This window comes from Rattus norvegicus, chromosome 6 (assembly GCF_036323735.1).
Source record: "Rattus norvegicus strain BN/NHsdMcwi chromosome 6, GRCr8, whole genome shotgun sequence".
NCBI lineage: Eukaryota > Metazoa > Chordata > Mammalia > Rodentia > Muridae > Rattus > Rattus norvegicus.
This window is the reverse complement of record NC_086024.1, coordinates 32563948-32579927: the sequence shown is the minus strand read 5'-3', so window position 1 is coordinate 32579927 and position 15980 is coordinate 32563948. Positions and strand designations below refer to the sequence as shown.

The window sequence follows — 15980 nt, the reverse complement described above, 5'->3', positions numbered from 1 at the left end:
GATCCCCCGTTGCTACGGCTGTCACCCGTACCTGAGTCATTTCACTGTCCATGCTTCTCTAGACACTCAAAGAGTGCAAATGCCACCTCTTCCAAGAGCCCTGCCTTGCCCTTGCGCTGCAGGTCTCACCCTCAGAACATCAAGTCCATCCCCAGGTACCAGAGCGCTGCATGCACACAGTTTACTTATGTGCACGTACTACCTCATATCCATAAACACGATGAAGGACAACCGAACTTCATACTGCCTAGTGGTAGTTTCCTGGAAACACTGGGAGTTAACCCTAGGGGGAAACAGTCTCAGCTGTGGCCTGACAGAAGTCCCCCTGACTTTTGGTTTGCCAGTTCCACACTAGGCACCAGGGATAGAAGGCGTCTCACCTCCCTTTTCCAACGTGCCAGCCACTCATCCCGCTTCCGTTTGCTGATGTAGTAGGGGTCCCCTGCCTGGAAGGTGAGTCTTGGCATGGGCCGCTGACGGAGGCTGGACTCCCACCCCAAGCCACCACGCAGTCGGCCCCGGGAGCCCTAGGACAGAGAGACAGACAGGTATTAAGGTGGGCACAGAGAGCCTATAGGGCTCTCTCCTCCTGGAGGGGAAACTGAGAGGGGTCACTCATCCCAAACAGAGTATAGAAATTCTGGTTCCTGGCCAGAGGGGTTGACCAGGAGGAGGGAGGGACGCATGAACAAGGCAGTGAGGGGAAGTGCTTGAACCCTGGAGGGGGGGTGGGGATGAGCTGGCTGCCTCACTAGGGGACTTCCAACCTCCACCCCCACTTCCTCTCCCTCTCACAGGGGACAACCAAAGATGGGGCAGGGACCCACCCTCGGGCCCCCTCACACACACTCGCCACAGTCCGTCAGAGAGGTGGCTTTCTTCTAGAATCAGGATCCACAGAGCCCCTGGGGGTGAGGAAAACACTTGCCTCCATTTTCATGGATTCGATGTTGGTCTGCTTCTGTTCTTTGCCTGTGGAAAGGGAAGAACAATACGACTGTGACTTGAGTCACAGGGGTGGCTCAGAGGAGCCTGGGGGCCTCCAAAGGGTCAGGGTCCTCCTAGCGTTTACTTGTGCCTGTGTCATCCACGCTGGCCATACCGTATGCCAGGCTGGCTCCAAGGACTCAGAGCAAGACCTGGAGCAGAGATCCCCGTCCAGGTTCCAAGCCCAAGAACACGGGAATCAGAAAAAAGTCAGGGCCATGGTTTCTGGCCCTGGACCCTGGTCACAAGTACACAAACCAGGCTTCAAAGTGGCCACCACCTTCTGCTCACCCCCAGCCCTCACTCAGAGTGAGGAGCAGGAGGGTGGAGGGGCAGCGCAGGGGTTGAACTGAAGAAGCCAGACTGTCTTCACTTCTTTGTGTGGTACACAGACAATGGGCCAGCAGGAATAGACCCCAGGAAACAGCTCCATCTTTTTGGAGTCTGTCTCTTCACTACACATAGTTCTAAAAGGTATGGCCCTGTTATCAACAAGGAAACTGTCTACTCCTGGCTCCTTTTCAGGTTAAGATAAGAATTTGGGGCGCGGTTTTCTATGTAGCCCTGGCTGTCCTGGAATTTGCTCTGTAGACAAGGCTGGCCTCGAACCCACAAAGATCTGTCTCTCTTAGGTGCTGGAATTAAAGGTGTGTGCCACCCAGCTCAGGCCGGATTCTAACCACCTCGAAATGACCCCCTAACCTCTGCTATTTCCTCACATGTTCTAAGGATTGGTGTGGGCAATGAGTGCATGAAACAGGGCTGGGCGTACGGTAGGTACACGTCAACATGTCTCCGTTCTCTAAGGGACTCCCTGAGGCATATGCTTCTCTCTCTGTTCTCTTGGCTTTTCTCAAAGTTCCCTGACTGGCCACTGCTTCCGGTTCCTGGGAGGGACATCTGGGCTGGGAACAGCAGTCTCCACAGCGCCATCTTTAGGAAGGACTCTGTGCTTGTCTCGGCCCGACATGAAGGCAGCTACATCTTCCTGCCATTTCTGCACGCTTGCCAAGGCTCCTCTCCCAGGCAGCCCCGCGGCAGCTAGCTGTATGGCCTTTCCTATTAAGTAGGGAAAATTCGGACCTTTCTTCACCTGGATGCCTGAATTCTTCTTTGAGACTGAGAAAATACAGGGCTAAGGCCTAGAGCAGGAAGGTCACTAAGTTTGGCTCACGTAGCTTGGTGTGCATGGGGGTGAGGGGTTGAGGGTGGGTGGGTGAAAAAACAAAGAGCCCCAAACGGAAAAAACAGCCCCTGTTACATCTCCCAGCTCAGGAGCGGAAACCACCCGCAGCATTTATGGCTCCAAATCTTTAGCCTGGACGTTTCCCCCACTGTCACCAGACAGGACCTGAGGTTCCTCTCTGCACCTGCCCAGAGTGCTTTAAACAGCCACGCGTGCTGGGCTCCATCTACAGGGGATGAAGGGGGGGGAGGGAGGGAGGGCAGAGCCCCTGCTGGTTACCCTGCGGGCTGTGGACCCCGTGGTAGGCAGGCATGTCGCTGGGCCTCGTGGAGGCAGTGCGTGGGAGGAACGTGGTGGCTGTCACCCATGTGTGGTTGGGGGAGTGTGCCCTCCCAGTACAGGGTACATGGTTGGCCTTTTAAGGCATGTCTCACCCACCACGTCTCTTTCTCCCTGCTTCCTCCATGTCCTCTCTCCCACAAGTCGGCTTCCTACTTCCCACAGGGTTCCCCCTCAAGCCTGCCCGGGGCCTCCCACCTCTAGGGCAAGCCCCTCCCTCAGACCTCAGTGCTCAGCCTGTAACCCAGGCTGCCAGGAAGGGGTGCCTGTCTGGATCACGGGTTCTACTCCTGCTGAGGCTGCAACAGCTGCAGCAGAAACCATGCAGCAGTCAGCTGAGGGTGGTGAGCAAGGATGCCAAGCTGGCCCAGGCTATTAGACTGCATATGGGACCTCCCAAATACAGCTCCCTCCTACCCCAGTGGCTTTTGACTACGTTTACCAGGAGTGATTTATTCATTAGACTGTAAGAAATTTTGTCCTGAAAAGAAGACATGGTTGAGTATGCTGAATATTTCACAAGAGGCATCTGAGGCCGGGTGAGCCGTGCTGTAATCAGATTTCAGGGCTTCTGACTCTTTAGAGGACTACCACCATTATAACTTGTTTCCTTTGCCAGGCCTCCAGCCCTGAAGTCTCCCAAATGGAGACTTCTTGAAAAAGTTTCCAACTGGCTTCTTTCTGGAATTTTTTCCCTGACAGACTGCTAGTGCCTACGTGAGCTTTCTCACTGTCAGCCACACACACGCACACATGCACACACACACGCACACAAACAGGCACGCACACTCTTTCCCTCTCCAGCCTGGCCAGTAGACCACAAACTGGCTGTCTCTGAGCACCAGGGCTCTCACTCCCATATGCTCTGGACTCAGAGTCAGGGTCCCTGGGCTAGGTGCCTGTGTGCCTTCCAGAGTGGCGCTGGAGGATAGGAGCATGACGCCAAGGTACCTCAGGTCCTGGGAACAGGGGAGGGCAGGGGCTTCAAGCAGTTAACCTGTTGGCCAGAGCCTATCCAGTAAAGACTACCCCGAGTTCTCCTTACATCGAGACATTGTCCAGGTGAAGGGCAGGGCTAGATTTAAGGCAAGCATGGTCCCTTGTGCATTTGTGCTCTGCTCAGTCTGAGCAGAGCGGCCTTTTGCTGAATGACTCCCCCCATTCCTGTTACCAGGTTTTATGTATTCTGGTCTGGACTCAAAAGCTATCAGAAGCCAAGAGTGACCTTGAACTTCTGATCCTTGTGCCTCCACCTACCAAGTTCTGAGACCACGAGTGTGAGCTACCACACCTAGCTTCCCTACTTTCTTCCAAAGCAGAGACAGTCATGTCTTCCTCATATGGCCCAAGGCTGAAGTGAGAGAAGAGGGTCCTCAGGAAGCATGAGGAGCTCTGAGGTAGAGCTACAGATTCTGCACCATGGCTTCCCAGGTACTCCGGACAACAGCTGGCTGGAGGACCCTGAGCTGAGAGGGGAGAGCACATTGTGCAGCAGAGGCAGGCACAGTGGGCTTCCAGGGAGGATGGATGAAACTCTGAAAATAGTCTTGAAATGAGGGGAACTATGTCTTCCTCATCTGAAGTCCTCAGCTGAGATGCAGTCATAGTCAGCTGACTGCTGGAGCTGTGGCCAGACCCCATACACCAACACACAGGCCAGAGCCTCCAAGAGGCCACTCTTCACCTCTCTTGGATGTTCAGGGTCACCCAGGAGTGAAACTCCCCCTTCCCCAGGGTCAACTGGAAGTTGAGACTCGGAGTGTGCCTATCATGCCTCCTCTGAGTCCCCAGACCAGGTCATCACCTTTTCTTGAACATTTCTTTACCTCTCAGATCCCTGACATTTGGGTGCTTCCCTCCATCTGTGCAGATCTGTTTTGCTTCCTCCCCACATCTGCAGTGGCTTCCCAACCTCTCATCCCACCTCCCAGACCTTCCGAGCCACTGGGGAATCTAGATGGAAAGTTATCTTTTCCAATCACAGCCTGTCAGGTCAGCCGTGAGATGGCAGCCAGAAAGCCTAGTTTGGCCATCTGCCACCCACTGCCTGCCACATCCTTCCCCCTGGCTCTCTCCACTCCAGTCTGGTGACTTCTGTCAGGTCCCTGATACCATTCTCACTTTGGAACCAGTCTGTTCTCATTGTCTTCTTCTCCCACAGCTCCTGTGGTGGGCTTCAGCACATCCCTTGATTATGGCAGGAGAGCCAGGGCCAGCTTAAGTTCTGAAGTCTAGCTGCTTGTGCCTCTGTGTCTCTCCCCTTGCCCCAGGAGCACTGTCCTTCAAGCACAGCAGCACATTTGGTTCTGTTGTCATTGTTTGTGTTGTTTGGGAGGGAGGAGGCTGACCTAAAAATTGATAGGCAGAGGATGATCTTGAACTCCTAACTTTCTGTCCTTCTCCCAAATCCTGAGATCTGGGCACCATAGCAGTTCCTCAGTGCTGGGGTCTAACCCAGGGCTACTTGTCTAGTCGTAAGGACACGTTTAAAAGCACACAGTCTCTAGCCAACTGTGAGGTCCTTGAGGACGAGAGCCAGGTTCTGTTCAGGATGGTTTCCACAGATCAGCACAGGACCTGGCACACTCCAAACGTGTTTAATGAACACTTACTTGTTGGCTGACTAAGTACCTAAGAACTAGGATGCAGACAGGGAAGCCCTGAAGTTAAACACATCCTCAAGGTCAAAGAACAGCCCTGTAGCTTTGGCTCCATCCTCCCCAGGTGAGGTGAAGGGCACAGTATCTGGCTAGGAAGGGCACTGAGCTCTCCGGCACAGGCGCCATTGTGAGCTGCAGGGGGGTATCTCTGCTTCCTGTTCCGTCTCTGCTCACGTTCTCTCACACTCCTAGAGGCCTGGGTAGCCACACAGTACTGAGCACAGAGCAGAGCAGAGAGGCTCAAGAGCAAAGGCTAGCCCGTCCTGGGTTGGTACAGTGCTTTGCCCAGCATAAATAAAGTCCTGGCTTCAATACCCTGAGCCTAAGCCTGAGAACCGCATAAAAACAGAGATGGGCAGCCAAGATGACTCAGGAGGTAAAGGTGCTTGCTGTCAGAACTCACAGTCTGAGTTTGAACACCATCCCAGGGCTTTACGTGATGGAAGGAGAGAGAGAACAGACTCCAAGCTGCTCTCTGACCTCTTCATGTATGCTGTGGCATGCTCAAGTGACCAAGTGACAGACAGTCAGACAGACAGACAGACAGACAGACAGACAGACAGACACACACACACACACACACACACACACACACACACACACACACACACACAGAGTAAAATCTGCGTTGTGGAGCCTGATTGTGCAATCCCAGAACTCAGGAGGAGGAGGAAGAAGTATCAGAAGTTCGAGGTCCGGGCTAGGCATTGATAGTGCATGCCTGAGCCCCAGTACTCAGGAAGCAGAGACAGGCCAGTGTCTGAGTTGGAAACCTGGTCTACACAGTGAGTTCCTCCAGGCCAGCCAAGGCTACACAGTGAGAACCTTAAACAAAACAAAACAAAACAACAACAACAAAAATCCACAAACAAAAAGTTAAGTATTGGAAGCCAGAGGCCAGGCCTGGAGGCCATGAACAAGTCACTCCCTAAGTTGTACTTTCTTCCTGGACTTAAGATGGGGCTCACCAGACCTCGTGAACAAGATCATCCGGAAGAGGAAACAGAACAAATGCTCAGTGCCTCAGAGCGTGCTGAAATGTTTGCTGAATAATGAATGAAAGATATTTCAAAATAAGTTTGGAAACCTCTTTTCTGGAAATGTTCCCTCTTCTGCATTAATATTAGGCTTGGATTCATGCAAATACGTTATGCCACTTAATCAATTTACTCATCCCATCATACGCACTTGGAAGGAAGACTTTTTGAAATTAAAATGCACATATGCAAAACACCCTGGCAGGGCCCCTGGGATCAAATGTGATAATGGAGGAGGAGGTGCTGTGTAAACTGTGAAGCCGGTACAAATGCAGGCTGTCCTCAGTACTCACTTGTTTACAGCTTGCTTGGCCCTGAAAGCTCTGGCTTAACCTGAAAGAGAAAAGTGGGCGACTTTCCAAAATTCCAGGGCTAGGCCATAAAGTCCCCAGATGGGAAGGTCTGAGCAGGGCTGAGGGCTGAGGGCCTCCTCCAGCCCTCCCCTCGGCATCCACTGTCACAGCCACGCTTTCTATGGAGTCAACCAAACTACAGTGTCTGGCAAGATCTCTGCACTGGGATAGGTAAACTCAGCACCTGTGGTCCTCAGGAGCCAAGGCAGGTCAAGTGTAAAAGTAAGTGGGCCAGGGCTGGAGAGATAGCTCAGTGGTTAAAGCACTGTCTGCTCTTCCAGAGGTCCTGAGTTCAATTCCTAGCAACCACATGGTGGCTCACAACCATCTGTAATGGAATCTGACACTGTCTTCTGTCATATTGGCATGCATGTAAATTAAACACTCATATATGTAGATAATTTTTTTTAAAAAAAGTAAGTGGGCCAGCTGGCAGTGGAAGGAAACTGAGGCACGAGACCAGTACAGGAAGAAGGGGGGCACCTATTACCTCTATCTAGCATCCCTCTGCATTGTGCAAACAACCCCACTGTTGCCTGTTGCGAGAGCCAGCTCCCCCCACTCCACGAAGAGCCAAAACTCCAGATTTTCATTTGGAATTTCTTGATTTTTAAATACTGGCAACTAATTTCTAAATAACCGTTTAGCACATTAGGTGGGCCAAGTAAACATTATGGGCACATGCTGTATTGATCTAGTAGCTTCTAGACCACTGCCATGGCCCCGCCCACTTTGCTCATCATCCTGAAACCTGCCATAGACTCGTCTGTGACTCTTGGGAGCCCAGAGGACCTGGAAGAGGATCCCTCAGGCTGAGACTCACCCTCTCCCGCAGAGGCTCCACGGCCTTCCTTGGTTACGCAGCAGCCATTCTCCACTGCTCTGGAGGCTTCTGGTGGGGTCTCAGTTCCCTCTCCTTCAGCTGGGGCCCCACCCTTCTGCCCTGCAGCTGGGCTCCCCTCCTCAGGTTGGGGTTCACTCCGCTTCTCCAAGTCTCCATTGGGTAGCAGATCTGAGGGCCCAGAGTCCTGGGCTGTGGGCTGAGACTTGGTGGTCACCGCTGGGTCCTTGGGGGTGTCACTGCTTTCCACCTGGAAAGATGAAGAAGGGCAAACATAAGGACCAGACCTTTGAACGTTTAGGGGATCAAACAGGTGGGCCAGCCTGATCCCACCACCCCAGGATACCCCACTGCATTCCATCTCACTAGAACCAGGACTGGACTTCCCACTTCTAAACAGATGATCCTGCAGCTGTGTATGCAGCCCAGTTGGCAGAGTGCTTGTCTAGCAACACGAAGCCCTAGGTTCAGTAGTCAAGTACTGTGGACAGCAGGCCAAGCGTATACACCTGTGATCCTAGCACTCACCATGCAGAAGCAGGAGGATCAGAATTCAAGGTCATTCTCATCCCACATTGAGTGTGAGGGCGGCCAGGGCTACATGAGATCCTGGGGCTGGCAAGATGGTTCCATAGGAAAAGGTACCTGCTATGCTAGCTGGGTTGCCTGAGTTCAATTCCCACACCAAAGAGAACCTACTCTGCAATAACGGTCCTTTGACTGCCAACGCACTCATTGTGTACGTGCCTATACACAGATGAACATAACAAATAAAAACATAGCAAGAAACTAAGACTAAACAAAAATGTCCCTCATGCTCCGCCATTGAAACTGGACTCTTCCTCAGAAAATTCAAATGCCACTCAACCAATTCCAGCTACCTGAGGCTGGCCTGACTTCAGCTCTCATAGTCTTCCTTCTATGCTCTCATGGTGTGTGTGTGTGTGTGTGTGTGTGTGTGAACATGGTCCTCCATAAGAAGCATCCTCTGGGGGTTGGAGAGATGGCTCAGAGTTTAAGAGCAACATCTGCTCTTCCAGAGGTCCTGAGTTCAATTCCCAGCAACCACATGGTGCTCACATCTGATCTGATGCCCTCTTCTGGTGTGTCTGAAGACAGCTACAGTGTACTCATATACATAAAGCAAATAAATAAATCGAAGAAGTATTATATTATTATCATTATTATTATTATATATTATATCATCATCATCATCATCGTTATCTGGATCTGATCTAGCTTCATAGCTTTCTGTCCCCCAACTCAGGCCCCCAAGAGGTTCTCAGACCAAGGCTACCCAAGGCCCCAAGCATAGGCCTGCCTGGAAAAACAACAGGCAGCTTCCTCCCCTGGTGCCTGAGATCCAAAGCTGCTAAGGTTCCCACTGGTAGAAACCAAATCACTCTGGCTGTCTTCACATTGTCCTGGGACCCCAGTTCCCTTTCAGTATCTCTCAGCTTCTCAGGGAAACAAGACGAGATGCCACAGTGTGTGTGAACCCGTGCTCTGTGTCCCCTCATCCCTGTGTGTGTGTGTGTGTGTGTGTGTGTGTGTGTGTGTGTGTGTGTGTGTGTGTACGCGCTGTTCTTGCTCCTCTGGAAGCAAGTGGTCGGAACATCTTGGAAGACGGCAGGTGACTGACTGGTTCAGGGTCTGCCGGCTCGCAGGCTCTAGGGTGTGCTCAGTAATCCTACACTTACAAAATGCTCCCGGGTACAAAGGGCAGAACTGGCTCAGCAGGCTCCAGGGAGACCTGAGCCAGGTGTGGTGGCACATGCTAGGCATCCCAGATTTCAAAGGCAGAGACAAAAGGATCAGAAGCTCAAGGTCACTCTTACCTACATAGGGTCTGAGGCCGACCCAGCTACCTGAGACCCTGTCTCAAAAACCAGCTCAAACCAACAAAACAAGGCTCCCTTCTCTTTGATTCCTTTTTTTTTTTTTTTTTTTTCCGGAGCTGGGGACTGAACCCAGGGCCTTGTGCTTCCTAGGCAAGGGCTCTACCACGGAGCTAAATCCCCAACCCCCTCCCTTCTCTTTGAAAGGTGAGGTGACAGTGCTTAATCAACAGGTACTTGGCCTGACTCTTTTGTTGTTCTCTGTTTCACAGGGTCCTGGCCCTGGACTCATTATATAGATAAAGATGATCCTGACCCTCTGTCTTTGCTTCCTGAGCGGTGTCCTCAGACAAACAGCACGTTATCACCTTGCCCAGACTCCTTTCTCTATTGTAACAGTGATGGGCCAGGTGTGGTGGAACAGAGGCAGAGGCAGCAGATTTCTTTGAGTGCTAGGTCATCCAGGACAATATACTAAGAGTCTGTCTCAACAAAAATACACAAATTTTAATTAGTAATTAAAAAAAACAAAACAGACATACGGGGCTGGAGAGATGGCTCCTCAGTTAAGAGCACTGGCTGTTCCTCCAGAGGTCCTGAGTTCAGTTCCCAGAAACTACATGGCGGTTCACAAGCATCTATAGAGGGATCTATCTGATGGCCTCTTCTGTCTGATGCATACATGCAAACACAGTGCTCATATATATACATAAATAAGTCTTTTTAAAATAATCAGACATACATGATATATTTTTGTGTGACACAGGCCTCAAACTCACTATGTAGCTAAGGATCACCTTAAACTCCTGAACCTCCTGCCTCTGCCTCCTGAGTGCTGGGATTACTGGCACACAGCAACGCACCCAGTTTATGCGGGGTTTGGAATTATACCCATTTCTAGGCAAGTGCTCTACCCACTAAGCCAAATCCACCGCTCCATAAAAAATCTGAATTGCACAAACCACAACTAAGTTGACGAGATGGCTCAGCAGGGAGAGGCGCTTGCTGCCAAGCCTGAGGACCTGAGTCTGATGACCAGGACCCACAGCTGGAAGGAGAGAACCAGCTCCTGCAAGCTGTCCTCTGACCTCCTCCATGAAAGTATCTGTCTGTCTGTCTGTCTGTCTGTCTGTCTGTCTCTCTCTCTCTCTCTCTCTCACACACACACACACCAAATAAAGGTAAAAAAAAAAACCTTTTAAAGAAAATAATTGTTTTAAAGGTTAAGTCCCTATATTAACACCCCCCAAATTATTTTCTCCCTGAAAATCATTAGCAACTTGATAAACATCGTTTCCAGCCCTCATCTTTGCCCCCCAAACAGGGTCCCAGCATGTGGTCCTGGCTGATCTGGACCTCAAGGAGCTCTGTCTGTGCTCCAGAGCGCTAGAATGAAAGACGTGGAACCATACACCATCCTTTTAGACTATTGTTCCATCTCAGGCTAGAGAGATGGCTCATGGTTAATGGCTCTTGCAGAGGACCTAGGTTCAATTCCTAGCAACCACATGGTGGCTTACAACCAGAACTCCAGTCTGAGGAGGGTCCAATGCTCTCTTCTGACATCCACAAGTACCAGCATGGCAATCATAGTCACATGCTGGGAAAACATTCATATACACAATTAAAAAGCAAAGTAAAGGGGCTGGGGATTTAGCTCAGTGGCAGAGCGCTTGCCTAGGAAGCGCAAGGCCCTGGGTTCGGTCCCCAGCTCCGGAAAAAAAAAAAAAAAAAAAAAAAAAAGCAAAGTAAAACAAGGTTTCATGCAGTCTAGGCTGGCTTCAAACAAACTGTATATCTGCGCCTGGCCTTGACTCTTCATCCTTCTCCTTTGTGTGTCAAGCGTCGGGGCAGCAGGCGTGTGCTGAAGGGCTAGGTTTCCCTTTTAGACTTTTCACAGTCACACGGAAGTTACGAGTCACACACACAACGGGATCCAAGATCATGCTTTGTCATGATACCCAGAAGGTTCTAGAGCTCACCTCTCCCCTGACAAATACAATGGCACCTCTCCACACCCGCACATATGGCTCTCCCTCCTGCTCAGTGGATGCTCCGTGACTCGAGCCAACTGTGGGTACTGGGGCTGAGCCTCTTCCTGCTGTGTCGAGCCCTGTGACTTCCAGTTCCCTATAGCTAAGTATATCTGTAGGGCAGTCCCAGGGGACTATGTCTAGAGAGAAATGCTAAGCCCGCTGCTTCAGAAAGGCCCAGCACACAGCTTGAGAGGCACAAGCGACTGGCCCCTCACCTCACAGCCTCCATTCCGTGTCTGGGATGGGGACTGTGAGCTCACTGCTATGGGTGAGGAACTGGGAGAGGTGGAAAATCCAGAGTCTTCGGACTGCCGCCTCCTGAGGGCCAGCAGTTGGCCTGGTTGATCCAGCAGTCTATACTTTGAGCTCTCATCTGGGAAAGAGAAACTGCTGAAGAGCTGCATTACTGCATGCCTCAGCAGCTGGGGCTTCCCGGAGGCTGCAGCACAAAGAGGAAGTGCCAGTGGGAGGGAGAAAGCCTCCACAGGCCGTGCCAGGCTGCTGGGCAGCTGCATGCGGAGAAGAGGAGCAAACAGATGACCACCCACTTCCTTTAGTCCCCAGCTCCATGCCTTGTGTCTGAACCACCTCAGGGCAGAAACTGTACCTCCCTGTGTCCATCTGTTACTCTGCAAGGTTGAGGTGAGTCACACATGAGAGAAGGCCTTGCCTCACTGTCCTGGTGGACACTTCCCAGGGACCAGTGGTACCACAAAGCCAACATGTACTACAGGGAGGGAGGCATAGGTTGCCCTTGGACAGAAGCAATCTTTCATGGCTGCTCTCTCTTAGCCACTTGCTGCCCCTACAGAGCTGCTTAAGATCACCCTAGAGGCTTACTTCTTGTCTGAGGATCACATGGCCTCCTCACCTAAGGACTCACTTCCTGTGATACCAATCCCATAGCCCAGGGAGCCAGGAGTGCTAGCTCTCGGTCTGGCCACAGTCTTTCCATCACACTGCATAGGTGCTTCCCCACCAGCCCTGCCAGGAGGACCCCTCTGCAGTAGCATCTGATACACACGGAAGTGGGAGCTGGTACACAGGTGGATGAAGGGATGGGAATCCGCCACACAGCTGTAAACCTGGGATCAGCTCAACGGCTGAAAGGCCCGACCCTTCCCACTGGCCCACACCACCACTACCTCCATGCCCCATGTTGGTGCTGGGAATTAAACCCAGAGCCTTTCTTGCCTGTATTATGCAAATGTCATCAGTGAGCTTGATCCCAGCCCCACCATCACCAAGCTCTCTTCCCAACACCCCGACCCACTCCTGCTTAACTCTGGTTCCTATTTTGTTTTGTTTCTTTGAGAGTGGGTCTCACCTAATCCAGGCTAGCCTCCTGCAGCCCAGGTTAGCCTCCTGCAGCCCAGGCTAGCCTTAAATTCCTGATCCTTATCTCCCCACCACTTGTCCTCCTGAGTGCTAGAATTACAAGTGTGAGCTACCACACTAGGTTTATACAATGCTGGGGGTGGAACCCTGGCTTCACTTGTGCAAGGCAAGCACTCTACACATTGAATTACATCTCTAGTCCACCATTCCACTTCCTTCCACTGACCTGGGGTTCAAGTGAATTCATGACCCCTACACCATAGCTGTCGCCCGCTTCTCCTTACTCTCCAGAACCCTAGACTAAGCATGACCTCTCCCTAGGACTCTTGGGACCTGGGCAACAGGGCAGAGTAAATCTGCCTACAGAAACTACCCAGAGGAAGGAATCCAGACTGCAAAGTAGTCTTCCAGTTTCTGTTGGGGGAGCTAGGGGCTCACTAAAAGGGGCATTTCAGAAACTGGAGAGATGGCTCAGAGGTTAGGAGCACTGACTGCTCTTCCGGAGGTCCTGAGTTCAATGCCCAGCAACCACATGGTGGTTCACAACCATCTGTAATGGGATCTGATGCCCTATTCTGGTGTGTCTGAAGACATCTACTGTCTATATATAAAATAAAATATATATATATTTTTAAAAAAGGCTGGGGTTGCATTTTGAGCAGCCAGACCTTCGAGTCTACCTTGAGTGCCCTTCCCTCCCCTGTCCCTATCAGCTCCTAGACTCCTGGAGCACAGGGACTTGGTTTAAGTCAGTTGGATGTATCATAGAGCAGGCCCATAACAACACTCCATAAATATTCCCAATGGCTCCATTAGTGACAAAGACTGGGTTAAAAGTTCAAACACCCAGCTCATGAGCCCAGAGGGAGCTCTGGCCCTGCGGCCATGTCAGAGTGTCACACCAGCTGTTTCTGTTTGCTTTACTTTGACAGTGCCTCTGAAGGAGACAGCACAGCCCTGAGACAGACATTCCACTGGTCACTGCTGGCCATCTTAGGAGGCACCAAGCACAGCTGCAGGGGACAGCATCAGAGAGGCAAGAGCAGCAGTGAGTACCTTCTCCTCTGCAGAACAAGGGGCAGGAGGACGCTCTGGAGATTGTGACACTAACATCCCAGAATTCAGTCAAGCCTGGTCCCTTTGCCATTGTCTGCCTCCCCTGCCCATGCATCATTCTGGGTCTGTAAGCCCTGCTGACAGCCTATGCCCAGCTCTCAAAGCCCTCATCACATAGATGGCAGGTGTGGACAGCTGCTGGGTCCAACCTCAGCCCGAGGACCAGTAGAGTCCACTGTGGCACTTACTCCCAGAAGTTGTCACAGTTTGCTGACCTTTGTCCCTGCCAGTAACCATCCTACCTTGTCTCTACACAACTTTCCCCTACTTCCCTGCTGCCCAGCACCCTCCTCAGCCTCTGCTTCATGCCACACATTCTGAGCAGAGTTCATGGGTGGTTCCTTCTAGGGAAACACCACGACTCCCCCTCGGGACATTTGGCAATGCGGTTGGAGACTGGTTTGGTGTCACGTGTCACACGCTGGCAGCTAGTGGATACAGGTCAAGGACTCTGTTACACACCCTAACATCTACCATGTCGAACCTTAAGTAATACATAAAAAAACAAAAATCTAACAAAAATAATTCCGCGGTAGCTGGCTGTGGTGGCCCAGACCTGGTAATTCCAGCGCTTGAGAGACTAACTATAAGAAGATTGCTACAAGTTCAAGGTCAGGTCTGGGCTATGTAGGAAGACCCTATCTCAAAAAGTAAAGATAAACAAAATAATCCCCCAAATCCATGTTGAATTATATACAAAAATTTGTCATTTTAACCATTTGGAAATATACATAGACTACACTCATGTTCTGTGACCAACACCTCACACAGAAGTTCTGCACCCCTGAAGCAGTAACCCTCGGTCTATGCCTCGCTCCCACAGCCCTCGATAGATGACAGATGTGGACAGCTGCTGGACCCAGCCTCCTCCAGAGGACTGGTAGTGTCTACTGTGGCATTCCCTCCCCCTCTGCCACAGCAGGCCACACTGTTTACAGAGCTCCACTCTCTTCTCCCAGCATTCGCCAGGCTGAAGTAATGGCTTCTTTACAGTGTGCCTCCCTTCTAGGCTGTGTGCTCTGCCTTTCCTTTCTCTACCCCAGCCTCCTAGCACCCGGCAAAGAACCTGGCATCCATTCTTTAATAAAATCAATAAACTTAATTATCTCAAGGCTCCTGAGGCAATATGTGGAGTCCTAGCTCATCTGAGGAAGATGGCTCCCAGGCTGGCCTCGGCTCACACACATCTCTCATACTCTTCAGCAAAGTTCTCAGGGTGACCCAAGTACAGGACAGCCATCTGAAGGACAGTCCCCTCCCTGGTGGAGTCCTCCTCACAGGAAAGTAAGGTTTAACAGTTAAAAGGTCAGCCTCCAGTTCAAGGGGGAACTAGGGGTGAGTCAAGGAGCCCTCTGCAGGGCCTGGCTAGATGTGTACCAGTTTGAAGCTCCTGCCACCCACCCCACACTGCAGCCAACCTTGCTGCAGTGAAACTCTGACCCATCCTGCCCCAGGTGAGGCCATGCCTCTCAAAGCCAAGGCAAGGGTCACACTCCCCAGGGGGATTAAAAGTACTATGCTCATTCTACCCCACGGTCCAGTCCGTGTCACTCCAGAGCCTTTGCCACTCTTTGGAGAGCCACAGCCTATTTAACCTGTCCCTGCTTAGCATTGTGTCCCCACACTTGGTAATTCACGGCCATTCCCCGGCTTCCCAGATGATGTTTTCCTGAGATGGAAAGAACTGCTGTGTGTTGCATCTGTTAATTTTCTTAATGAAAACAAAACAAACAAATGAACCGCCACCACCACCACCACCACCACCACCACCACCACCACCACCACCACCACAACAACAACAACAAAAGAAACATCTGACGAAAGCAACCCACGGAAGGCAAGGTTCATCCCAGGATGCTGCCCATCACAGCCTCGGGAGCTGGAGGCAGCTGGTCACATCCATCACAGCCAGGAAGCAGAGAGGAGTGCTGGCTCTCTCTGGTTTTATCCACTTCAGGATCTCAGTACATGTAATGGTGCCTCCCGCATTCTGGTTGTGTCTTCCAAAGTCAGTGAACCCAAACTAGCATCTCTCACAGACACACCCAGAGGTTTGTCTCTTAGAGGATCCTCAGTCCTGTCATGCTGGCAGCCAGTGTAAAGCATCACACGTACACAATGTCCAGGTGAGCGTGAGGAGAGGGAGCCAGGGTCAGCTCTCCTAGGGTAACATGTACTGGCCAGTGCTGCATGCCTGAAGAGAGGCTGGTGTGACTGGACCCCGAGGAGGAGGTCACAGCAGCTGACAC

The 15980-nt window shown here is 51.5% G+C and overlaps 1 protein-coding gene across 10 annotated transcripts in view; it reads right to left on the bottom strand.

Annotated features, from left to right (window-relative positions):
• Window positions 1–15980, bottom strand: part of Dnmt3a (DNA methyltransferase 3 alpha) — a 114363-nt gene that overhangs the window by 41751 nt on the left and 56632 nt on the right. For 8 of the 10 annotated variants that reach the window (XM_017594268.3, XM_017594267.3, XM_039112664.1 and 5 more), the window contains 3 exons: window positions 7386–7653; window positions 929–972; window positions 381–527 (listed from right to left, as the gene is read on the bottom strand). In XM_017594268.3, the coding sequence (XP_017449757.1) occupies window positions 381–527; window positions 929–972; window positions 7386–7653 (459 nt within the window). Of the gene's footprint in view, window positions 1–380; window positions 528–847; window positions 973–7385; window positions 7654–11223; window positions 11355–15980 lie in introns of those variants that run through there. The other 2 variants (XM_063262261.1, XM_039112667.2) reach the window with 2 other exon arrangements.